The following is a 27,759-nucleotide window of genomic DNA, read 5'->3' on the forward strand; positions in this document are numbered from 1 at the left end:
TCTTTACGCCTTTAATTTGTTTAGACAAACAGCCAAAACATGCCGGGGCCAAGCGCTGAGATGAACCCAGGGTCCCCGAGCAGGTTCCCGACCCTAACTATAAGACCACTAGCTCTGGGGACGACCAAAACAAACGCTAACCTGGCCCGCACTACCGGGAATACAAACAATTAAAGGGCCTAACACTCCGCGTGCGTGCGTGTGTGTATACTTGTAATTTCTATACTGCCAAATGCCAAATTTGGCAGTATGTCCCCACAAGTATAGCCACATTTTTGATGGACATAGTAAGGACAATTTCCTGGTCCTCACTAGAGAAATGGTTGTTGTTTTATGGTTAAAAAAACAGCAATTAGACCAGCGTCTCTCAAACTTTTTCATGTGAAGGACCCCCAAAATGATATGATTTGGCTGCGGACCCCCATCTCATATTTTGTGAGTGACCTCCAGAAGCAAAGACTTGTTCGCTTTAAACATTTTCAAATTTGCAAAAATAGCAGATCTACAAGCTCATAGAGTGGTGCTATGAGCTTATATATCTGCTATTTTTTAATAGCCAAAGTATAACATATGGTTAAAGTGGTTAAAATGGTTGTGACGCAAATTTTGTGACTAATTGTAACTAATTTAGCTGGGGACCCCGATTATATATCAAAAATAATATATTTCCATATATATTTCTAAAGATATAAAAAAAAACAATCACAACTTTTCATCAATTGAACAAATTCCAACATATTTCAGAATGATTTCATAAATAAAATAAAATAAATCAAATGATTTCCATACATGAATAAAGCAACGTTTAAGACGTAGTGAAAACAGCAGATCTACAAGCTCACAACGTGTCCCTTCGTGCCGCGCTGTGAGCTTGTAGATCTGCTATTTTCACTAGTTTGGGTCCCGGACAAACATCTAATTTCTCTTTTGGGTCTTGAGCTAACACGTTTGGGAACCACTGGTCTAACCAGCACAGAGAAGTTCTGGACTTCATCGCCAGACTGTCAGGTGTCGACAGGTCTCACGACGACTGTCACGTTTTAGCATTTTCATGTGGATAGAGAATCTTTCATAACCGTGGTTGTGTAGACAGGCTTTCTTTTTAGGAAAAACTGTTTAAAAAAAAAAAAACAGTGTATGTGTGGCCCGGGCAGAAGTCACACCAACACTGTTCTCGTGAAGCAGATTGTTTATGAGTAATGATGAAGATTAGTAAAGATCGCCATGTGTCACTTTGATTAGATTTTTCCTAGAATGTGTGCTTGTCTTGACCTTAAATTAGAAGTTTGACACACAGACAAACTCCCTCAACAGCCGCCTTCCCCCCCCCCCCAGCAGTGCAGCTCTTTAGTAAACAGAATATAAAATGTTCAGGTCAGGATACTGGTTTTATCCAAACAGGAGAGAGAACTCCACGAAGATCATACATCAGCTTCGATTTTATAGTGTTCCAGATAGACAGACAGACAAACAGACAGACACACAAAAGCCAGCTCGAAGGTCCGTTCGCTCCTCTCCTTCTGGGGCTGCTTGTCCCCCCCCCCCCTCTCCATCCAGATGCCATGCGTAGATATGAGAGGAACACTCTGGCTGATGACTGGGGTTGACTCAAACTCAAACTTTTTATTTAGATCAAATTAAAGGCTTCGCCGGTCGCCCTCCAATATGCACTAAATTGCAGTGTGCGTCAGTGGCTGGCCGGGCCCGGGCCGTCGGAGGCCCCGCTCACGCCGTCCTCCTGCTGATGTGGTCGTACACGACCACGTGCGCGTAGAGCGCTGACTGCAGGGGCGTCCTGCTGGAGCTGTCGCCAGTTGCCGCCTAAAGAGATGGGCCCCGTAAAAAAAAAAACAGGACAAAATGGTTAGCAGGTGTCCGGGGTAAGTCTGAGCAATGGCGGACAAAGTACTCAAGCACAGTACTTGATTCTGAATAGTATACTATAGACTATTTTATAAGGAGTATAGTACATACTCCTGATCTCATATCATTCAAATACAAGTGAAAGTTGCTCAGTCAACTTTATACTTTTTGTGTTAATGTACTGAAGTATAGCTTTTAGAAATAATCGATTAGATTAGAAGATAATTTGACAGTTCTCTAAACTGTAAGTGGAGAGTGTAACATCCTACTGTGTGAATTTCATTGACTAGAGTGACAGGTAACATCCCGTGAGACTTGGGACGAGAGTTGATATGAATAACGTGATCCAAGATGGCGGGATAAATATTCAGTGCCAAAGCCCCCAGAACCGCGGAGAATAATTGAAGCCTCAGAAGCCTGGTGGCCAAATCTGGTATTGCAGGACTTCCGCATTTGGGACGCATCCTTCTATCGTCTGAAACGCTAGTGGGCCTGCTCTATATCTAATCCAGGAAGTAGAGGTAGTTCCGGGTCCTTCATGCGCTTGTAAGCAACTTTAATTGAAATGAATAGGTGGGGCGGGGCCGTCCGCTCTCTAGATATGTTATAACTCTATGGTGCTGAGACAAGAGAGTGAAACCTATGATCTAAATCAGTGGTTCTCCTTGTACCAGGGGGTCCCCAGCAAAATGTCTTAATACAACATCACAATCATTTTAACCACTTTATCCATACGTTGGCTATTCAACAATGGAGAGAAGAAAGCAGCACCCGTGTGAGCTCCACAACGTTGTAGCGTTTTTATTTTTTAGCCTTTCTTTTTTTATTTATACCGTCGGGAGTTATGACAGACAAGCACTTTTGGACATCAGCAAAGCGATCCCACACCGGATTCCAGATCTTTTTGCCTAAAATCCTCCACTCGGCTGGGTGGTCGGGGAGATTCCCCTTTGTCTCCTCCGGGACAATAGAAAGGAAGCGGTGGTTTACAGAGTTAGCATCTGATGTTCTTCATCACACCTCCTGGCTTCACTGCTTACAGAAAAGACAGAGATGGACTGAGCGGTCAATGTGCAATGTGTGTGTGTGTGTGTGTGTGTGTGTGTGTGTGTGTGTGTGTGTGGGGGGGGGGGGGGGTTGTGCCTTGATCAATAACAACTGGTGCAAAGATGTTAGAGTCCTGGTCAGCCTCTGCTCAACAGACCTTGAACTTTTGATTATAGCCTGCCATCCTTTCTATCTACCACGTGACTTTAGCATTATGATTGTAGCCGCTGTCTACATCCATCCTGGAGCCAACAAGGACACAGCAATGGGGGAATTACATCAGACAATCAGTGCACAAGAGAATCGTCACTCGGATTGCGCAATCATACGCTGATCTAAAAAAGTTTTTTCCTAAATTCCACCAGCATGTCACCTGCAGCACCCGCAGTGACAATATTCTTGACCATTCCTACACACCCTTCAAAGATGGATACAAAGCTCTACGCCGTCCACCGCTTGGAAGCTCTGACCACTATTCCATCCAGCTGCTACCGGCCTACGAACAACGGCTTAAAAGGGAGCCGGTCGTTGAGAAGGAGGTCCGAACCTGGTCTGAGGACAAAGACGCTATGCTACAATCCTGTTTTTACCAGACTGACTTGGGATGTTTAAGGAAGCCGCTGGGAGTAATGTCAATGAACTCTCAGACTCAGTCACTGGTTTCATCAGCAAGTGCATAGACGACAAAGTCCAAAAAAGACAGCTCGGGTCTATCCCAATCAGAAACCGTAGATCGACAGCGGAGTACGTGTACAACTACGGAGGTTTCAGATCCGGAAACATGGAAATGTGCAACGCAATGCGCGGCCCTAAACAGCGCCATCAGGAAGGCGAAAAAGGCCTACACTGCAAAGATGGAAGACCAATTCAGCAGTGGCGACATCAGGGGCATGTGGCAGGCGGTACACACCTTGACAGACGGCAAAGCAAAAACCAGAAGTGGACCCGCCTGCCTCCCTCCCCAACAAACTGAACACCTACTACTACGGCCGGTTCGAGACCAGCTCCAACTGCGGCAGCCAAGCAGGGCCATCAGCAGCACCAGCAGAGGAGGCCCCTCTAACCATCTCGGAGGACGATGTGCGCACAGCCGTCACACGGGTTCAACATCCAGAAGGCGGCAGGACCTGATGGGATTCCAGGCTGGGTCCTTAAAGCATGTGCAGACCAGCTGGTGGGTGTTTTTGCTGACATCTTCAACCTCTCCCTCTCCCAGGCTGTGGTCCCCGCAGGGTTCAAAATGTCAAAAGGCCAAAGGGACATGCCTGAATGACTGGAGACCTGTCGCTCTCACCCCGATGTCAGCAAATGCTTTGAGAGGCTGGTGAGGGAATACATCTGCTCCACACTACCTGCCTAGCTGGACCAGTGGCAGTTTGTATACCACAAAAACAGATCCACCGATGACACTATTGCCATGGCTCTCCACATCGTCTTCTTGCACATGGACAACAAGCTGCTGAAGGACAAATATGAATGTGTACGTATGCTGTTCGTGGACTACAGCTCAGCATTCAACACCATTGTCCCAGCAAAACGTGACACAAAGCTCAGAGACCTGGGGCTACACCCAAGCATATGCGACTGGATGCAAGACTTCCTGTCCAACCGACATCAGGTGGTGAGAATGGGCAGCACCACATCTGACGCCCTGACCTTCAACACTGGAGCACCCAAGGGATGCGTGCTGAGCCCTCTCCTCTACTCCCTGTACACGTATGACTTCACAGCCACACATGACTCCAACACCATCATAAAGTGCGTGGACGACACAACAGTGATAGGTCGAATCGTCAACAATGACGAGTCTGACTATAGAGAGGAGATCAACTCACTGGCACTTTGGTGCCGGGAGAAAAACCTTGCCCTTAACGTCGACAAGACCAAGGAGCTGATCGTGGACTTCAGGAGGCTGCGGAGAGATCATGTGCCGATCCTCATCGATGGCGCTGCAGTGGAAAGGGTCAGCGAGTTCAAGTTCCTCGGAGTACACATCGAGGAGGAGCTCAAATTGGAGACACACCACACACGTGAGGAAAAAGGCTCAGCAGCGACTGTACTGGCTCCGCCGCCTGAAGAAGTTCGGAGTAGGACATGGTTCGTACACAACGGGCACCTGTCTAGTAATATAAGAAAGAGACAAACATTTTGAAAATAGCTGATCTACAAGCTTGTAGATCTGCTATTTTCACAATATTTATGTGTGGAATGGTGTCAAACTAAATGTAATGCCTCAACTCCTATACATACCAAGTGCTAATCAGGCTGGGGGGGAGGTCCCTAGTTCAAATATGATTATTTTGGGCCTGAAAAGGTTGAGAACCACTGCTCTAAGAAACTATACATAGAAACGGGCAGATAGTGTACATTTTGCATGGCATAGGCCCACACAAGTAAATACTTCAATACAACGTTTTAGCTAATGTAATGGTAGTGGGAGTGATATAAATATGGTAAAGCTCTATATTCTGATAATTGCTGAAAATATATTTTCAGTTTACTAAAGAGCTGGAGAGATGCTCCCCACCCCTGTTACCGAACAAACACTCTAACAATAGCAATGATTCGAATACAGAACTATTTAACACTTAAGCTGTAAAATCCCCTCTGATATATTGGCCATTACGCAAATTGCTAATAAAAAAAAGGCTTATTAAAGGGGATGCTAAGTGCTAATTTGACGTTTAATGTAATTACCAGGGCTCAGAAAAAGGCTTTGGGGGCTTGAGCCCATAACCCTGAATGGCAAAGTCCAAAGTGAGCCCTCCACTTCAGATGTGAAGCCCACAATGCAGCTGGGAGCGTTTATTTTTGATCTCATAAGTGTGTCAAAAGCGTCGAGTGGGAGTCGACACCTAGCCAGCCATTACGTTCAATTTACACTTTTACCTCAAACACACTTGTGGGCTTCTAAATAAGTCCACGGAGTCTTCCTTTACAAGTTCAAAAGAATGTCAGCTAAAATAGAGCAATAAACGAAAAGAAATTACCTCACTGAAGCACTGAGTTCAGGAAGTACACAGGGTGGGCACAACAGTTTATATACACCTCAGTCTTAAGACTGATTTATGGTTAGTTGTGCAAAAAAACAGCCTCACAATGTGTCGCAACATGATGCGTTGGGAGCTGATAGATTGGCTGTTTTGGCCGCACAACCACCCAGGAATTAAGCATCAACGTCCTGTTGTCTTTCAGAAATAATTTCATTCAACCAACTCAAACATTTGTGAGATTTGATCATAATTTTACTTTTCCCATTTTGGGGGAAAGAAGTTTCAAGTCTGATTTCTTTCCTCGATTCTAGAAGGTTCCCTGCGGACATGTGACTGAGTAGCTTTTAGGGAAATTATAGCACTGGACCGCGCCGGACCGCTGAGCTTGAAGCTGGGTTTGAAGCTGAGCTTGAAGCTGGGTTTGAAGCTGGGTTTGAAGCTGAGCTTGAAGTTGAGTTTGAAGCTGAGTTTAAACCTGGGCTTGAAGCTGGGTTTGAAGCTGAGCTTGAAGTTGGGTTTGAAGCTGGGTTTGAACCAGGGCTTGAAGCTGGGTTTGAAGCTGAGCTTGAAGCTGGGTTTGAAGCTGGGTTTGAAGCTGGGTTTCGGGGCCTCTAGCACGGTCGGTTTGCTGCGTCTGGCTTCCTGTGTTTTTAATAGACGGCCTGGCCTGGCCGGGGCGGGGCGGTGCTCGACCGCAGCAAGGAGAACACTCACCGCTTTGCCATTTTGGCCGCGCGAGGAAGGCATTAAAAAAAATAAGAACGCGGTCATCCCCATCCCCCTCTCCCCCACCAAAGCTCTGTCTGCAAATTCTAAATAGTTTCAGCTCCGCCAACTGCTTCCCTACACCCCTACTCCACCCCTCCCCCCAGTGGGGAGAGAGAGAGAGAGAGAGAAAACAAAACAACGGTGTCAGAGTGATTCTTCTACTACTACTGCTGTCACACTGCCAGTCTGGAGGAAACACCTGTCTACATTCTCATACAGGTGGAAAGCAAACAGCCCCCCCCCCCTCTCTCTCTCGCTCTCTCTCTTTCTTACGGGATACCCTGAATGACTCACATCTGATATCTGGGACTAATTAAGGTGGTACAGTAGTTTAATGCTTCAAGCAATTAGTCAATTTGGGATGAGCATTTCTTAGTCTAAATTTAATTTAATAAAAGATTTCTGAAGATGACTTTGGCTTCTTTTTCTTTTTCTTGGGACATGTTTTAGCGCAGTGAGGCACGACGCGTCCGGTGAATCTTACATAAGCATGTGTTTCCAATCCTCTGGGACTTGACAACAAGGCCGAGAGGCTACAAGGCAGAGCTGCGCCAGTGCTGCACCGGAACAAAAACAGAGCAAAGCTAAACACAGCGTACCAATGGATCCACGTTGAGGATCTTGCGGTCTCTCTTGTTCTTGAAGAGCAGGCCAGCGGGGTTGTTGCTGATCACCTGGTAGTTGGGACTGGCGTTGGACGTGGACCGCTGCGTCTTCCAGTTGTAGAAGCTTGGAGGGCAAAAGTCAGACCACTGTTATAACTGAATTATAAGTGCACCATAATCAATCAATCAATCAATCACCAGCTGTTGCTTGTCGTCCCTGAGATGAGGCGCAAGCACTGGGGGGGTTGTGAGCCTTCTCATTTGATGCAAATTGGAGCAACAGTGTGCCTGTGGCCACACGTGACCCCTGGCTATACTCATGGCAGACCCCAGAACAGTGTTTATGCCAAGTTTGGTGCGGATCGGCGCAACGGTGCGCCTCGTACATCCATATGTTATGTTACAATTATGACGTACACCGTCGGTCCAACCACCCACCCACCCACAAGGCAATTTTAATATAGGATAACATCTTCACAGGACCAATGCAAAGACGTTTGGGCGGTCTCTCATACTGGGATGGTATCATCATCCGATGGTATAGTACAGTTAGTCCAAAACGCGGCCGCTCGCCTCTTAACAGGGGCACGGAAATAGGATCACATCTCCCCTATTCTTGCCTCCCTACACTGGCTCCCTGTTCGTTACAGGATTCAGTTTAAGACTTTAATGTTTGTCTTTAAAGATGGAGTGCCATGATATTTTTCAACCCTAAAACCTGATCATAAGGTATTATTATTATGTAAGGATTTTTTTCAACAAAAAAAAAGTGTACAGTAAGTGTTAAAATTTTGTTTTTATGTAGACACACCCACCAGTGCATTAAGTATACCTGGTTCTCACCTTAGCACCTCCTCCACCACCTTAGCACCACCCACCTGTCCTAGTCCCTCCTCCTCCTCATGCCCACACCTGTTGTGTTATGATAATGAGGGGGAGGGTGTGGGCTTTGTGATGTCATTAAAGCGCTGTTTCTCTATTGGCACGTTTGACCCTCAAGGTTTCAGCCTCCAGGAAGAAACTCCAAATAGTCAGAGAAGACATAAAACACCATAAAAACACCACCGGGGGGCTTAATGAAGTTCTATCAACCTCATAGACACATGAAAAACAGAAAAAGTGAAAAAACATGGCACCACCTCTTTAAATGGGACCATTGTACATATCAGAGCTTCTATCTCCCAATAACGCTACAAGGGTCTTAGTAGGGGAGTTTCGAGGCTCCGTGAGCACCCCAAAAACACATCTCTTAAACCTGTTTTTTTAGGACCCTAAAGGTGTCTAGTTATGATTTCTGCTTGTTGCCGTTGTCAACTAATGTCCCATGGGGTTTATTTTTAACCCTTTCTGACACCTACCCCCAACCCAAACCATAACATGGAGATAACAGAGAATACCATAACTCTTGAAGTAAACAACATACAGCAACAAATGAACACATTTTTCTATATCATTTTGACCCAAGGAATTCATTAAAGTGGTTTTTATTAAGATTCAAACACATATTGACTCTATTACAGGGCAGAAACAGCCAAAAACTAGCAGAAAATGTTGAAATCATAATGATCACGTCTATATTTCTCTTTGTATTAAACGTTTACCGTGTATTCTTTTTTACCATATGTTTTTTAGGACCTTTATGGTGTCTAGTTAAGATTCATTCTTGTTGCCCAGGTCAAATAATGTCCCATGGGGTTTATTTTAACCCTTTCTGACACCTATTCCCAATCAAACCATAAAATGGAGATAACAGAAAATACCATAACTCTTGAAGTAAACAACCTACAGAGACAAATTAATACATTCTTCTATATCATTTGGACCCAAGGAATTCATTGAAGTGGTTAATATTAAGATTCAAGCACATTTTGACTCTATTTCAGGACAGAAACAGCAAAAAAAATGCAGATTTTTTTAAATCACATTTATATTTCTGTTTGTACTACATTTTTAAGGTGTATTATTTTCTACCATATATCTTTTAGGACCCTAAAGGTGTCTAGTTAAGTTTTAATCTTGTTGCCCTGGTCAAATAAGGTCCCATGGGGTTTATTTTAACCCTGTGTTGCACCTATTCCCAACCCGAACCATACAATGGAGACAATAGAAAATACCCTAACTCTTGAAGTAAACAAATAGACAAATTAACACATTTCTATATATAATTTTGACCCAAGGAATTCATTAAAGTGGTTATTATTAAGATTCAAGCAGGTCTTGACTCTATTTCAGGACAGAAACTGTAAAAAACTAACAGAAAATGTTCAAATCACATCTATATTAATCCTTGTATTAAATACTTAAGGTGTATTCTACTTTACCCCATGTTTTTAGGACCCTTATGGTGTCTAGTTAAGATTCCATCTTGTTGCCCAGGTCAAATAATGTCCCATGGGGTTCATTTGGTGACCATTTTAAATGGCGTTTTCATATCTGAACCAGACAACGTACAAAGACAAATAAACCCACTTTTTCATAGAATGTATACACCAGGAATCTAATGGAAAGGTCACTGACATGGTACAACCATTCTTTATTGGTGAAAAACACACAAATATCAAATTCTGGCTTATATTTAGGCATAATATAACTTTTTTTGAGTGGTGCCACCTTGCCCTTGAAGGAACTAGTACAGCCCTGATCACTGAATACATGGTACCCAAGCAGGGTGCTACAGTATGGCTGCCCAAGAGAGGTTGCTAGCTCCGTGACATTTACCAGCTGACGGTGCCTGCCTGTGCCAGTGTCAAGGTAGATGAGCAGGTTGATGTCGTCATCAACATCAACAATCATTCTTGGCAAATCTGCTAACACAAGAACTCACCAAAGTTATATAGGTATTGATCAATCAACTCACTTCTCAATCTAATGCCACAAGTTCATGAGCTGTTCCTTCCACGATGAGAGCAGCTGTTTCACATTTTGCCAGCCGGGATGCTGCCTCCTTACTCCCCCAGACCTTGAGCATCAACTGGCAGTGCTGTCGCTTATTTTCCGCATTGCCCAGAAAGAACTGGGGTTTCCTGGTGGCTGGACCTTGCACTATGAATTTCTCCGAAAGTCCACGCCTCAGCCGCTACTGCGCCCTTGATGGAATCAAGAGTGGTCTTGATTCCATCAAGGCGCAGTAGAGGCTGAGGCGTGGACCAGCTCGCTTGCCCCCATGCCAGGACACACTCATCCCCCACATCCAGTGGGTGAACTATAGAGTGACCTGTTACAAGCGAGCAGCTGAGCCAATCTTTTGGAGGCCTAAATCCTATGATGATGGTCAGGGGTGGCAGAAGACAGAAGGAGGGATTTTGGAGCCTGTCTGGTCTTGTGGGCCAATTCTGCCCCTATCTCTCATTGACCTGTTGACTGCTGGTGTCATCAGTGATGATGATGATAAGAGGGAAGAGGATGAGTTGGAGTTTGATGATGAGATGGATGATACTGATCAGTGAAATTGTGTTTTAATATAAGCCAGAATTTGATATTTGTGTGTTTTTCACCAATAAAGAATGGTTGTACCATGTCAGTGACCTTTCCATTAGATTCCTGGTGTAAACATTCTATGAAAAAGTGGGTTTATTTGTCTTTGTACGTTGTCTGGTTCAGATATGAAAACGCCACTCCTGTGGCGATGGGGTTCATGGTCACCAAATGAACCCCATGGGACATTAGTTGACCTGGGCAACAAGAAAAAATCTTAACTAGACACCATAAGGGTCCTAAAAACATGGGGTAAAGTAGAATACGCCTTAAGTATTTAATACAAGGATTAATATAGATGTGATTTGAACATTTTCTGTTAGTTTTTTGCAGTTTCTGTCCTGAAATAGGGTCAAGACCTGCTTGAATCTTAATAATAACCACTTTAATGAATTCCTTGGGTCAAAATTATATATAGAAATGTGTTAATTCGTCTCTGTATGTTTACTTCAAGAGTTAGGGTATTTTCTATTGTCTCCATTGTATGGTTCGGGTTGGGAATAGGTGCAACAAAGGGTTAAAATAAACCCCATGGGACCTTATTTGACCAGGGCAACAAGATTAAAACTTAACTAGACACCTTTAGGGTCCTAAAAGACATATGGTAGAAAAGAATACACCTTAAAATGTAGTACAAAGAGAAATATAAATGTGATTTAAAAGAATGCTGCTATTTTTTTGCTGTTTCTGTCCTGAAATAAAGTCAAATGTGCTTGAATCTTAATATTAACCACTTCAATGAATTCCTTGGGTCCAAATGATATAGAAAAATGTATTAATTTGTCTCTGTAGGTTGTTTACTTCAAGAGTTATGGTATTTTCTGTTATCTCCATTTTATGGTTTGATTGGGAATAGGTGTCAGAAAGGGTTAAAATAAACCCCATGGGACATTATTTGACCTGGGCAACAAGAATGAATCTTAACTAGACACCATAAAGGTCCTAAAAAACATATGGTAAAAAAGAATACACGGTAAACGTTTAATACAAAGAGAAATATAGACGTGATCATTATGATTTCAACATTTTCTGCTAGTTTTTGGCTGTTTCTGCCCTGTAATAGAGTCAATATGTGTTTGAATCTTAATAAAAACCACTTTAATGAATTCCTTGGGTCAAAATGATATAGAAAAATGTGTTCATTTGTTGCTGTATGTTGTTTACTTCAAGAGTTATGGTATTCTCTGTTATCTCCATGTTATGGTTTGGGTTGGGGGTAGGTGTCAGAAAGGGTTAAAAATAAACCCCATGGGACATTAGTTGACAACGGCAACAAGCAGAAATCATAACTAGACACCTTTAGGGTCCTAAAAAAACAGGTTTAAGAGATGTGTTTTTGGGGTGCTCACGGAGCCTCGAAACTCCCCTACTATCTTGAGGTCTACTGACCAGTCATTCCTTAAGGTCCCAGCAACAAAGTTGAATACCCGGGGAGATAGATCATTTTCCTTCATAGCGCCCACACTGTGGAACGAGCTTCCACCCCATGTTGGAGCGTCTCAAACCCTGCCTGTGTTTAAATCACGTTTGAAAACGCACTTGTTCTCCTTGGGGTTTGAAAACTCAGATTGAGAAGCTGCTGTTTTCCTACAGGCATTGTGTCAAATGTTGTCCTGTTTATTGTGTGTTGTTTTTTGCTCTTGTTTATCTTAGTATTCTGTTACTGAGTGTACAGCACTTTGGTTCAACACTGTTGTTTTTAAATGTGCTCTATAAATAAAGTGCATTGGATTGGATCAGGATTGCTTTTCAAAGCAGTGGGCAGAGGTTTGTTATCGCTGGTTTTCTACTGCATCCAAGCCCATTCAATGAATTTAGATTTCCCAAGACCGGGCTACGCGAGACTACTGCCATTAATAGGCCGCCCGGGGGGGCAGTTAAGGGTTAAGTGTGTTGCTCAGGGACACTTTGACACACAGACCGGGGCCCTGGAGGCGAACCGGGGACCTCCTGATTACCATCTCTACCCATTCAGCTACGGCCGCCCTATAGCATCATGGTTTTGAAGTGGACGTTTAAGCAGGATGTTTGTCTGTCCAATAAAAGGCCTCACAAGTGACAAATGACAGGCTGCACTTACAGTAAAGAGTGCACAGCTAACGGGCTGGACGCTAATCACACCACTCAATGGCTAATAAACAAGTCCCTTATCCGCAGTGGTGGAAGAAGTACTCCGATTTTTTACTTAAAAGTATCAATACCACAATATAGAAATGCTCTGTTACAAGAAACAGGCCTGTATTCAAAATATGACTTGAGTAAAATGTATTGAAATCAAAATACAGTATACTTACAATAACAAAGTAAAAGTACTCATTATGAATGGCCCACTTCACAAACATTTTCACAAACTTAGCCAATCTACAAGCTCACAATGCGTCGCAGATCAGCTATTTTCAAATAGCCGAAGAATAGAATTGGGCTTAATTGGTTAAAGTACGTTCTGTATTAATAATATAAATATAAATCTAGTAAATAGTAATAGTAAATAGTTAAGTGCCAAATAATTGTGGTGGAGTAAAAAGTACAATATTTGCTTGAGAAGTAGTGTAGTATTGAGAAAAAGGAAATACTCAAGCAAAGAGTACCTCAAAATAAGTAATTAAGTACAGTACTTGAGTAAATGTGCTTAGTTACTTTTCACCACTGTTCTCATCGCTAGCTTCCATCACATCCAGAGGCAGCTGCTCTGCAGTAACAGCGGTCCAATTGTCACACTCTGAGGTGCAGAGGGTTGCTCTTCCCCTGCAGCACACAGTGCTCCAGGAACAAAGCTAGACATAAGAACAAGCAAGACCTCTTCCAGTGGTGTAAAGTAACTAAGTACATTTACTCAAGTACTGTACTTCAGTACAGTTTTGAGGTATTTTTTACTTTACTGGAGTATTTCCAATTTTCTGAACTTTTACTTCTACTTCACTTCATCTCAGAGACAAATATTGTACTTTTATTCCACTACAATTATTTGAAAACTTTGGTTACTTTGTAGATTTTGATACTTTTACTTAAGTATATAACATTTCAGTACTTTTTTCCACCACTGACCTCTTCTGCAGCGTCAGTGATCAAACTCCCTCCACCGCCCCAGCCTCCTCCTCCTTGTGACATTTACTGTAGTTCTTCACTACGTTAATTGTACATGGATTTCTGGGGATTGTATCATGTTATGTGTACCTTAAGTTCATTGTTATGTCCATGTCATCTTGTGTATCTCTGTATCTTATAGGCTCTGCAAGATCATTGCAATAAATGGGTTATCTTGACAAAAGTGTCTGACTGAACGTTGGTGGTGTCTGTCATTTTCTTCGTAAACCTCTTTGCTCTGCAGAAGCATCTACTATCGTAACTGTCCAGCAGGGGCAGGAGGGAGCTCCCTGTGGCATACTGAGCCCAACACACCAGATCCTGGGAATGGCTGTTTCCATAGTTTGCCGTGTCCAGCAGTTGTTGGTTCCAGACCCTTTTTCCTTGGAGTCCCCCCCCCTTCTTACATCTGACAAAAGCTATAGACCCCCCACATGTTCCCCGCACACAGACACATGCATACAGAGCGTACGGCGAAAACAGTGGATCTACAAGCTCACAACAACGTGTGGCATCGCGATGTGAGCTGATGACAATAGCTGTGACAATAGCTCCTTTATTACTACAAAACATAGTATTAATCAAATAAGCCCTATTTCATACTTCGGCTATTTGAAACTAGCAGATATACACAGCTTGTAGATCTACTATTTTTTAAGGCATTTGACAACATTTTATGCTAATGCTTTTGTACTTTTTAGTAAGTAAAATGTTCCTTTTTATATCGTCTCTGCCGGGTGGAAACCTTATAGTGTACTTTTCAGGATTCAAATTCAAAAGTAGCAAAAGTAGCAGATCGACAAGCTCGAAACGCGTCGCTTTGCGCCATGTTTTGAGCTTGTAGATCTGCTATTTATAATGCTTTTGTGTGACGCTGTAGTATGATCAAGTAGGGCATACATTTACGAAAAAAACACAAACAATTAAAATATGGAGATAAGAGGTTCCTATACAGTGATATGTAATTGTATTGCTACTTTTACTTAAGTAAAACATCGGAATACTTCCACCACTGTGCCATCTGCTCTCTCAAACATCTGTCAAGTGTCTCCTGTCAGCGTTTGGAGTGGCCTCTCCTCTCCTCCAGTAAACACAAGCCTTCCGCCTCCCACAAACTGACAATCAGCGAGGGAAGAAGTACTGATATCGTTTACTTCCGGGAACGCATCTCTGTCATTCTAGATTTCTTTGGCTGTTAAAAAATAGCAGATATACAAGCGCATAGCGCGGCACCGAGTGCCGCGCTATGCGCTTGTAGATCTGCTATTTTTTAAAGATCTTGAAAAATGTTGCAAATCTTTGAATATATATTTTTTAAAGTGAACATTTGTAAGATATTTTGTTCCAGGGACGCCCAGAAGCAAAGATTTGAGTTACAAATGTTCGCTTTAAAAAATGCATATATTCAAAGATTTGCACAAATTCTCAAAAAGAGCAGATCTACAAGCTCACGAGCTTGTATATCTGCTATTTTTGAATAGCCACGGACATCTTAAAAATGACACAGATGCGTTCCCGGTCTAAATGGGTTAAGTTAAAGTAGCAATACCACAGTATAGAAATACTCTGTTGTACAGCATTACAACATTGTACGTATAGAAGTAGAGTACTTGAGTAAATGTAGACGGTCCAAACTTTTTTTTGCAAGCAGATACACATCGATGCATTAAATTAGAAGCTATGGCAGGACAATCTTGTCGAAAGTCTGGCTACCCCTTTAGTCTGAACCCGCTCAACACAGGTTCAGAATAGACCCCCCACCTCCCTCCTCTAAGGCACAGGGCTAAATTATATTGTTTGAAAGTCGCTCACGTTGGACACATGCACATACTTCCTTTCTACGCAAATTAGGTTTGACAGCGTTTTCAGTGCCTATTTATACCGAAATGCCATACGACAATTAACATTTTTTCGGTAGACCACTTTTATGCCACGGTGAACCACTTGCTTTTGGGTAGAAAAAAAAAAGAGAAAGGGACACATGTGAGATATTTTAATGCTGAACATGAAAAAAATTGAGAAAAAAAAGAAATGTTGAGAGAGAGAGAGAGTTTTGCCTTGTACATGTTAAAGGGCAAGACCACTTTGGTAGAGGTTTGGGTTGTGTAGTTACCTTGCCATGATGTAACTCCAAAGTGGTGGACAAGAAATAAAAAATAATTGCTCCATTGATTAGAAATTGATAGTTTAAAATATGCTCCTCATTGACTTACATTGTACGATAAAACAGTTCTCAAAGTCACTCTTTTAGCACGTAAACGAACGCAAACAAAGTTGATTCAGACAATATAGAACATCACCAAACCCAGTACTGTTTTTTTTAAAAATAAAAATGTCAACTTCCTGTTGATTTTGCCATTTTTAATAAGTAAAAACCTGGACTGGATCCGCGGATCCGGATCCAAATCTTCAAATAGTAAAATCAACAGGAAGTTGACATTTTTATTAAAAAAACAAACAGTACTGGGTTTGGTGATGCTCTATATTGTCTGAATCAGCTATGTTTGGGTTCATTTATGTGCTAAAAGAGTGACCTTGAGAGCTGTTTTACCGTACAATGTAAGTCAATGAGGAGCATATTTTGAATTATCAATTTCTAATCAATGGAGCAATTATTTTTGATTTCTTGCCCACCTTTGGAGTTACATCATGGCAAGGTAACTACACAACCCAAACCTCTACCAAAGTGGTCTTACCCTTTAAGCTTTATAAAAGGCTCCAAAAATAGCAGATCTACAAACGTTGTGAGCTTAAAGATTGGCTATTTTCGGCAAAGAGATTTGGTGCATAGGGGGTGAAAAGGAGGGGGCCAAGTACGGATTCCGGTAAACGAGGATTTAAGTGGTTTGAGAGGCTAGTAAAAAAAATCGTCTCCTCCCAGTTCGCCTACAGCTCCAACAGATCTCACGGCTGCAACTATCGATCGCCGTATTTTCAAAGCGACGATTATTCTATCAATTTTAGAGTAATCGAATAATTGAGAAGCACTTTTTGGTTTTCTTCTGGGTTCCCAAAGACTCAGGGTTATAGTGCTATACCTCCTGAGCAGGGCCCACAATTAGGTTCTGAGGAGGACCTTATCTGAAACCCAGCCGTATAGCCGTATATGGAAACAAGTCCAGAGCCTTTTCAATGAGTTTCACGACACGGTGGGGTTCACTTGGTTCTTGTAGTGCACTGGGGGTTGTTCCAGGGGGTACGCAGCTAAATGATCGATAGTTAGGAACCAAATGGATATAGATCTGTAACTCTGAGAGTGTACAAATGTGCACACTCTCAGAGTTATGGGGGGGGGGGGGGGGGGGGGGTACGGTTACGGTAGGGGACACAAAGGAGACTCTATGTGTCATCTACCGGAACCTGGATAATCAATAGGGGAAAGTCATTTTGGGGGTGAACTATACCTTTAATTGCATACCTCAAAACTGCACTCAAGTAATGCTTGTAAATGTAAATGTACTCCGTTACTTTGTCCAAAGCATGTGGATGGGAGCACCACACCCTGCAGCAGACATATGGACCAATGCAGTAAAAACGGTGTGTATGGGGCTGGAAACAATGACGGAGGCGCCCCCCCCCCCCCCTACTCCCCCTTGATCCTCCTGTTAGTTCCTGCTTCCCTATGCGTTCACCGCTGACGTTGTTTAGTTCCCGTTGCCATGCTAACCGAACGTGTAAGTTGTATTGTAACCTTCCCGCCGCGCTATAGCCAGTCACTTTTCCAGGCCTAATATCGTTGGTCTCATTACAAGACCCACAGGAGGGCTCGAACCGACCGGCCCGGCCGCGCTCTGCTGATAAACTGTCAACCAGTGCTTGTGGAGCAAACTAAAGTACATTTACTCAAGTACTGCTACTTTAACTACAATGTTTAATCCACTAAGACCGGGAACGCATCTGTGTCATTTTAAGATTTCTTTGGCTATTCAAAAATAGCAGATCTACAAGCTCATAGACGCGGCACCGAGTGCCGCGTTATGAGCTTGTAGATCTGTTATTTTGGGGATTTAAAAAAAAAAATGTGTGCATATCCTTGAATATATATATACATTTTTTACTCAAATCTTTGCATCTGGGGGTCCCTGGAACAAACTATTTTGAGATGGGGAGGGGGGTCCGCGGACAAATAAATCTCATTTTGGGCGTCCTTGACATGAAAAAAGGATGGGATTTAGAAGAGATTTGTGGAATCCCCAGAAGCAAAGATTTGAGTTACAAATGTTCGCTTAAAAAAAAATATATATATATATTCAAAGACTTGAACACATTTTCACGATTTCTTTTCATAAATAGCAGATCTACAAGCTCATAGCGCGGCACTCGGTGCCGCGCTACGAGCTTGTAGATCTGCTATTTTTTAATAGCCAAAGAAATCTTAAAATGACACAGATGCGTTCCCGGTCTTAATGGTTTAAGGTACTTTTACGTAACTACAGTATTTCCATTACCGACTACTTGTCTCTGACATGTGCCTCTGACTACCTGTCAAGAGGCAAATACTGTACTTTGTACTCCACCACAATTAGAATTAAGCCCTATTTTATACTTCAGCTTTTCAAGAGTAGCCAATCTACAAGCATTGGTAGATCTGTTATTTTTGAAAACTATCGAGACTTTTACTTTGATACTGTAAGTGTGTTTTGATGCCAATACTTTTGTAGTTTTACTCGTGCTTACTACTTTTACTCAAGTAGAACATTGGAGTACTTTTCCCCACCACTGCTCTCAACAGAGAGTTCCATTACAATAGAAGGTGCAGTTGCATTGTAATCTCCTTTTCCAGGCTAATATCACTGGTCTCATTACAAGACCCTCAGGAGGCCGACCAGGCTCTGTTGATAAACCCTCTACTGGACTGTATATTGACTATATTCACACAGCGTCCATTTTGCTCTCACGTCATATTTGCAGGTGGGGAAGGAATACCACCCGGGGTGGCATTTTAACTTTGCAAAATGGCCGCCGTGTGAAAATGGTGAATTGCAGTGGTGCCCAAACATAGGACCAATTTATTATGGGCAAGTAAATATATTTTATATCCTATATTTTAATATATTTAGGCCGGTAGTAGACCCCTTATCACAGTGTTTCCTAAACCAGTGGTTCTCAACCTGTGGGTGAGGACCCCATGATTTGGGGGGGGGGGGGGGTCCCCAGATGACTTTTCAGACCTTTTTAATCCTTGAAAAAAATAAGAAGAAAAAAAGACCATTACAGGTTGAGAACTACTGTCCTAAACTGAGTCCAGGTGGTCCCCAGCTAAATGATGGAAGAGTTGGTAACCAAACGGGTCCATTTGGTTTCATTTTACACTCTCAAGAGTTCAATTATTGTTAAACATCTGCATTACTTAATTAAAGAATTGTTATTTTGATCAGCGTTTGCCTGTTATCTCTCCTATGGTACCGCATCAATACAGCATGGAATTGTGGACAAAATCTTATCAAACAATAACAAATATTCAACTTTTTGGGTCTGAGAGTCTAAATCTCATCAAATGGTGGTCCGTGGCTCAAATGCTGCCTTATTTATTTTTTTCAAATTGCTGATCACCCCACACCCCCAGTTTCCTTAAAATTCACTCATCACATCTCAATCTTGATCTTGTTTGTGACCTTGACCTTAGAAATCTTTCCTTGACCTTGACCGTTGGAAGATTCATTGAAATCTGCCGGTCTGTTCTCAAGTCATTTTGCCAACAGACAAACAGACAGAGCTTATGTACTGTAGACTAGGCTATTCCCACCCAAACGTTCCCCCCTAGAATAGGGACGCTGGGGTTCAAGTTAAGCGTTGACCTCCGCCTGCCAGCCCTATAAAACCGGCACTGATTCCACGCTCAGAGCAAACGAGAGTGCGTTTTATGTGTTGCGAGGTGTCGTGGCTAGCCGTCAAGTCCGTGAGTGGAGAGCTGCACACACACACACACACACACACACACACACATTACATAATGCAGTGACACAACTGGGTGTTATACTTTGTTCCGCATGAGTGCAACTCACGAGACTAATAACACGGCGAGCTTGGCTACGCCACCGCTCCCTAGAGGTCACCCCCATTATCAAAAAAAGAAAGGCCTAGAATAATACCAGGACCTGGCCCAATAGGTTAACTCATATCCCAAGCACGTTCACCCATTACAAGGTCTTGGTCTGCTATGATAACACTTAAAGATGCTTGTAAGAGCCATAGGATTTCTTTCGTTTCTCATTCAATGACGTCACTGCGTCTGCGGAGCACGGTCAAGCAGGGGCGGACTGGCCATTTGGTATACCGGGCATATGCCCGGTGGGCCGCTGGGCCAGCTGGGCCAGTGGGCCGGTATAAAAAAAGAAAGAAAATGTGTTCCCGTTTTAGGATTATTACGGTCATTTCCGGGTCGCGCGGCCCAATTATTAGTTACGTTAATGTTTGGGCTGGGATGCTTTTCAGCTGTGGCGTAATTTACATTTGTTGCCGTTAAAACAATGAAACGCGTTGTTTTTTTATGTATGACATACTTTCTTGTGAAAATAGCCGATCTACAATCTCACAACTTTTCAGATAGCAACGCGTTGTGAGCTTGTAGATCGACTATTTTCACTAGTTTCCATTCTGAGAAGACAAAAAAAATCTTTATTGGTAAATGTTTTGTGAACCAGAGATCTAGAGTAGTTAGCGAAACAGAGGCTCGGTTCATAACGTACGGAAGAACCTATAGATATCAACAGACACCATCAGGGAGGCCATATCTCTAGCTCAATGAGAAGAGAGGCAGCCTGTGAATCCATAAGTCGCTGGTTCGATCCCTGTCCCCAACAATGTGTTGAAGTGATCATCATTACGAATTCTTCGTTTTACAAATAGTGTTTCTTGAGGTTAGGTCGTTGTTTTACTAAGGTGAAGGTTAGTGAGTGTGGGTGTAGAAAAGAGTCAGCTAGTCAGCAACCTTCCCCCTATTCCCATGGATTGGATCCACCCCTCTCACCTGCTCTCACTCATCACCAATCACACCTGTCACAACTCATTAGTGGCCTGGTGGCTTTTTCTTTGAAATAATGTGTAGTTTTCTAAATATTTAACTTTAAGCGCCCAATGCCATGTTATTGGTCATGGCCATTTAAAGGGTAGCAACATTAACAAACAAATGAGTCTATACCTGTAACAATGCTCTATAAACCAAGGAACCAGATTACTCATATGTTGTGTTGCTTTTGCCAGGATTCGAGCCCATGACCTTGCGGTTCAGAGTCAATAGCTCTTCCAACTGAGCTACCCGAAACAATATACATTGACATTTGATGAACTTGCAACCTTTACACTACAGATTTTCTTTACATCACACTCCGATTTAATCAAAACATTTAAGCTGTGTGATATATACATTTTGAGTTAAGACCATTAATATCAACCCATGTCCCTCTGCACTCTAGCAATCAGTGCACCTGGTGATACCTAGCCTGCCAGTCATTGGCTCCTCAATGGTGCTGAAAAGTAACTATGTACATTTACTCAAGTACCAATACAAACGCTTACAATGCACAGTACAATTTTGAGGTACTTTTACTTTCCATTTTTGTCACTTTACAAGTGTACTCTACTACAATTACAGCAGATGACAGCTTTCGTTATTGTTACTTTGCAGATTTAATTATTAATACAACACCTACAGTAACCACATACAGCCGATCTACAATGTGACACGTTATGAGCTTGTATATATATAATAAGCAACCCATGCTGTATGATAACTTACCACACATGAAATCCAATTCTGTCTATCCAATGGCTCAGTCAGTACACTGTCTACCTGTCAGTCTGTAAGTCCCTGGTTCAAACCCCAATTTAACCACTCCAAATATAATTTACTGAACCAAAATCATGACTTTGTTAATTAATGCATGTTCATGCTCGCGCGCTCTCTCTCTCTCTCTCTCTCTCTCTCTCTCTCTCTCTCGAAACCGCTTATTGCTGCTTGCAGCTATATTTTAACTTGTTTTTTGACGAGAGATCATGCTTACTCTGCTTATTCCGATCTCGCACTTGTAAGTCGCTCTGGATGAGGAGGGTCAGCTAAATGCCTAAATTGTAATCGTAATCAAGTGTTTGTTAAGTAACAGGGGTCGATCTCCCCGGAATTCCATCTCTTCAGTTAACAGGATATGGATAGGACATACATTTTCAGGTCGGGATACCAATTTGATCAAATCAGAAGAGAGAGCCCATACAGGATACAAGATACACAAGTGGAATTCTGAGTGATGAAAAATAAATAAATTAGCGGACAAAATTGGAACTGGAAAAAAAGCTGATCAATTATCTTTGTGGGATTCTCTCTTCTGATTGGATGAATTTTGTAACCCAGAGGGAAATGTATTTTCTATTTATTAAAGAACTGGAGAGACGGGCAGACCCATGTTACTGACCATACCCTAAAGGAATGATTACTATCACAATGTAGAGCTTTAACTTTTTAACAATAAACGTTGTTTTAACCAACAAACATATCACAGCAACTTTATCCACTTGAACCCTAGCATCCCCATTGTTGGGGGAATATTTGCTGAAAATAGCTGATCTACAAGCTCGCCAACCCTGGTCAAGTGTTAGGTTACTAAAAGTATGAGGGTTTAAATTGTTAACAACGATAGAGGAGATTTATTATCATTGATAATCACTTTGGAATGGTTGCGTGTGCAAACCTACTTTGCGTTTCAAACGTGGACCACTGGGACATCCAGTTATCAATGTAGTTCATCTTAATTATGGCTGACCAGTGGTGGAATGTAAGTAAGTGCATTTACCCAAGTATTGTACTCAAGTGCAATGTTGAGCTACAATTACTTCTATACTTCTACTCCACTACATCTCAGAGGCAAATACTGTACTTTTTACTCCACTACAGTTATTTGAAAATAGGTGTTCTGACTTTTGGGGTGTTATTCAATCTGTTTATTGCAATTTTTGGATGGATATTATGTATCTGCATAGTACCAATCTTTGATATCGAATGCTTCTGTGGAAAATCCAACAAACAAAGTTTCCAAAAGAAAAATATTGCATTATTATTACAAAACGTACATTAACCAAATAAGTCCTATTTTATACTTTTGTCCATTCGATAATAGCAGATCTACAGGCTCACAACGTGTCATGTCACAACACATTGTGAGCTTGTAGATCATAACTACATTGGAATCAATATTGTTTATTCTTTTCCCCCCACATTTCCTGCAAAGTAACGGTTTTAGACATACAAGGTTTCCACCCGATATATATCGGAACGGTTCAATCCATGTCAACACAGAGCAAACCGTTAGAACGTGTTGCCCCGAGGACGCTAATACAACGTGTGCATTCCATGTGTGTGGAGCTGGACATGCGCGACACGCAGGAGGAGCGTTCTCAGCCCTTTTCTGGCAAATATTTATCGGAGCTGGCAAACTCTGTTGTAATTCTAAGATAGAATATCCCGGGCCAGCCCCTCGCGAACGCACGAAACAAAGCGTGCGAGGCACAGCGACTAAATTCACCTTTGGAGCTGGGAACAGTTTCTCTTTTGTATTAAAACTTAATCAAGTACGACAGCAATGCAAATATTTTCACAGCGGAGGAATGGAGCCAGGGCTCACAGGTGCATTGACGAGGCTGAGCATGGAGGCAGTATGCTGCTGGCCTCACTCTCACATAAACTTGTTTTTTTTTTCTACCAGGGCTGAAAGAAGTACTCTGATCTTTTTGTTTTACTTTAGTAAAAGTAGCAATCCCACAATGCAGAAACACTTACAAGCAGCATAGGCTACACATGTCATCATGTACTAAGTTACAAGTAAAAGTCCTGTATTCAAAATTGTACTAAAACGTGCAAAAGCATTGGAATCAAAATATACTTAAATTACTAATAGTAAGATTCATTATCATGCAGAAAGTTTCACTTCACAAGTTTTCCAAATGTATAAAGATATATTTCCAAAATAGCTTTCGCCACGCGTTGTGAGCTTGTAGATCGGATTTGTCAAAATACAGTGTCACCATTACGACCCGAATTTGATCTACTAGCCCCCGGTGGCCCCTTGCCATTTTCCTAATGTGGTCCTCGGGTTAAGCCACTAGAGCAGGGGTCTTCAACGTTTTTCAGGCCAAGGACCCCTTAGCTGAGAGAGAGAGATGAAGCAGGGACCCCCCATACATATTGGATTCACGTTAAATGTGTGTTTTCAGACATTTAACCACTTAAAACCCTCAATACTTTGTAAACTTGACCTTTGGCTCCGTAGACGGTCGGCTCTTTTTTCCCTTTACAAAACCTCTTTGCTGAAAATAGTAGATCGACTATTTTCAGTTAATGTTCCCCCCCAGAATAGGAATGCATAGTAAGTGGTTAATAAATAGATTAAAAAAATAAAGTCCCTATCACACAAAGATTTGGTGACCCCCCTATAGTAACTCTGAAGACCCCCTAGGGGTCCCGGACCCCCTGTTGAAGATCCCTGCACTAGAGTATCCATGATCTAGCAGCTTGGTTTTGGCAGACGAGTATGATCTAGTGGCTCCAAAGACACATTGTTTAGTTTTGGCAGACGAGTATGATCTAATGGCTCCAAAGACGCATTATTTAGTTTTGGCAGACGAGTATGATCTAGTGGCTTCAGGTTTATGTTTTATATCAACATGTGACACACTGTAAGAGGCTGAAGTCAAACCAATTAAATACTACTACCTACGTGAACCTATCCAAACCCTGGCTGACTGAGAGACAGACAGACAGACAGACAGACAGAGCGTGTGTGTGTGTGTGTGTGGGGGGGGGGGGGGGGGGGACGGACGACGACAGAGTGTATAAACAGATGGGGTCTTTGCTGGGGAACATTAAATAGACATCAGAGATGCTGGAGGCACATGTGGAGAGTGGCAGGAAGCTACACACGCTCGCACACACGCACACGCACACACGCACACACATCTGTGGGATAATTAGGTGAGGGTCAGGACAAGAGTGTGTGTATGCACGCATGTGCGTGTGTGTGCGCGCATGTGTGAGTGTGTTTGCGTGGGAGGCACACTGTAAAAACAGTAGTTTTGCTAAATTAAAAGACGAAGAGGAATATACAGTGTGTGTATATATATATATATATATATATATATATATATATATATATATATATATATATATATATATATATATATATATATATATATATATATATATATATTTATATATATATCATTTGTTTGTTTGTTTATTAATTAATTAATATATTTTTTAATTTCACTGATATCCAAAATATTAGGTGACATACACTGTTTTGTATTAAAGAGATACTTGTTTGGTGTATTTGAGGTGATAGGAATCTAAGTAGATCATCATGCATAAGTGTGTTGCATCGTCTGTCTTGGGAAATATTTGCATTATCATCACACTTACTGTAGCACTGTGTAACTTCATAAAGAACAGTGCTATGACAGAGAAAAGGCGTACTTGCTGCATTCTCTATAACTTCACGTTCTTCTGACCACCTCTGATAATGTTCACATTCTAGCAAAGCAACGAGGGACATTCTGAGAAAAGTGTTGTGCTTGATTTATTTAAGCAGGTCTCCCAGGAGGGTGGAGGCTTACAGCATATGCCTTTACAAACCATGTTTATATGACCCACTCTCCCGGTGTGCCTGGTCAAATAAATCAAGCTCAGTGTTCAATTCGCGGTGTCCCCCGTGGCTTCTGTAGAATGAATGCAAACGCAGAAATTTGGGAAGCGCTTAAAAGCGTGAGAGGGGTGAAATGGGGGGAAAAGGTAAAAAAAGAAAAGAAAAAACACCCGGATGAGATTCACAGATTTTTTTGACTATATGACCAGTGGTGGAAAGTAACTATGGACATGTACGTCCTGCATTTAAGGACAATTTGTTTGTACTCGTATTTACTTGAATAGCCTATGTCCATTTTTCAATACTTTATACTTCTCCAATAGACGAAAGTATTGTACTTTTCACTCCACAACAATTATTTGAAAAAAATTGTTGCAATTACTTTGTAGATTAAAACCATTATTATAAAACATATAATATCCAAGTTATCTAGTTAAAATGAGTTATTAGTTGTTAGACCAACTGAGGATAGACTACTACAGTATATCCCATAGCCTGGATGGATGTTTCCTCTGTGATTGGCTAGTCAGTTGTTAGGCCAACCGGCTGATCAATGCTGTCAGTCAGTCAGTCAGTCAATTAGCCTGTCAATTAGTCAGTCAGTCAGTCAATTACTCCTCCCGAAAGCTGAGAAAGGAAGCTATCTGTTCGTCAATTACGTTCACGAAAAAATATTTTAAAAATATTAAAAAAATATATATATATATCTCACGAGACTACACAAAGTCATAGGACTTAAAGGAGAACTGTGCCATTGTTTAAGGTGAATGAATGCTATGCAGAAATATCTGCATGAACCTCGACATGAATGATCACCATGAACCTCGTTTCATGTCGGCTGGCAGCGGTTTGTAAGCTCAACCTCTTGACACATAACGCATTGGGAAATGTCACCAGTGTAAAAGGTCACTTACAGCTCCATTCTACACCCTCAGAGTTCAATTAACACTCCGCACTCCGTAGAGTTAAGCAGATATAAAGGAAGGCAGATAAACATGAGCAAAATGAGTTTTTTACTCATTATTGCCCAAGTTACCTAGATGAAAGTCCCGTTTTGTTTCATCTTTCCTGAAAACCTTAAAAATATGACTTAGGCAATTATGCTACATGGCTAACGATATTCAATTCATTCTGCCTTTCCCGCTGGTCTGGTTTTGTCCTCTCTCTCTCTCTCTCTCTCTCTCTGAGTCTTTGCCTTTGAGACGGTGCAGCAAGCAACAGCCTTTTTGCTCCGTGAACCTATCCACCCGTGTTTGGAGGTGTAGGAGTTAGGAGGCCAGCTAGCAGGGCTGGCACTGGAGTCGTCCCTGCCTGGGCTGCGTGCTTTGTGGCTGTGGGGGAGGACGGATGGAGGGAGGGAGGAGGGACAGGATTCCGACTCCTGCGGTGGGGTGGGGTGGGGTGGGGTGGGGAGGAGGTTTCTCGGTGCGGCTGCGTTGCACTGAGTGGGCAGCAGCAGCAGCAGCAGCAGCAGCAGCAGCAGCTCCGTCCGTCCGGGCCGGCATCTGCTCTCTCTTAGTGGCAACCACACTGGGCTGTTATTGTTCCCGACAGAGAGGCAGAAAGACAAGGGGGGGGGGGGGGATTAAGGCAGGGGAGGGGAGCTGGGTCCAACTGTTCCGATATCGTCGCTGTCTGGCAGAAAACCTGTATGTTCCAAAACGGTTACTTTTCAGGAAGTGGGGGGAAAAAACGAACCTGTGTTCAATGTAGTTATAATATTTAGTCACAAACTCTTGTTAATACTTTTCATTGGTTGAATATGTATGAAACCCACAGACAGACTCTCACTTTAAATACTTTCCCCCCCAAAAAAGCAGATCGACGAAACAATGTGTTGTGAGGTTGTTGATCGGCTATTTTCTGGCTATCGGCAGGCTGTGAAACTGTGTGGTAGAGGGACACTGACTGGGTGACTCAACCCCCAAGCTGGCTTGGGGTTCCACTCAGCAGCCGAGGCAGAGTTGGAGGTGACGCGTGGGGATGTGTTTGAGTGCATGCTGGGCGAGGAGTGGATAAATAAAGCAAAGCGCTTAACTCTGTCATGGAGGAGAAAGTGAAAACCACTTGTGCCGATGAAAAACGGTCATCCATGTCTATTTCCTCGACCAACCTGCTCATCGGAAGAGGTCAGGGGTTCAGTGTTTCTTGCTTAAGGACACTTCGATATGAAGCGTCTGCAGTCTGAACAAAGCCTTAGACTTTCTGTGTGTTAGTCAGTCTGTTTGTTGGTTCGTCGATCTGTGACCGACATATCTTGAAAAGCACTGCATAATGCTGGATTGCTATGGACTT

The 27,759-nt window shown here is 42.4% G+C and overlaps 1 protein-coding gene across 1 annotated transcript in view; it reads right to left on the minus strand.

Moving 5' to 3' along the window:
- Positions 1–1,698: 1,698 nt before the first annotated feature.
- Positions 1,699–27,759, minus strand: part of cfap299 (cilia and flagella associated protein 299) — a gene marked incomplete at its 5' end in the record, with an annotated part of 137,443 nt that continues 111,382 nt past the window's right edge. The window contains 2 exons of the mRNA XM_080433440.1: positions 1,699–1,821; positions 7,271–7,400. Coding sequence (XP_080289566.1) covers positions 1,726–1,821; positions 7,271–7,400 — 226 coding nt within the window. The 3' untranslated portion in view covers positions 1,699–1,725. The remainder of the gene's footprint in view (positions 1,822–7,270; positions 7,401–27,759) is intronic.

The sequence above is a fragment of the Gymnoscopelus braueri genome (genome assembly GCF_963280865.1).
Source record: "Gymnoscopelus braueri genome assembly, chromosome: 7".
NCBI classification, from domain to species: domain Eukaryota; kingdom Metazoa; phylum Chordata; class Actinopteri; order Myctophiformes; family Myctophidae; genus Gymnoscopelus; species Gymnoscopelus braueri.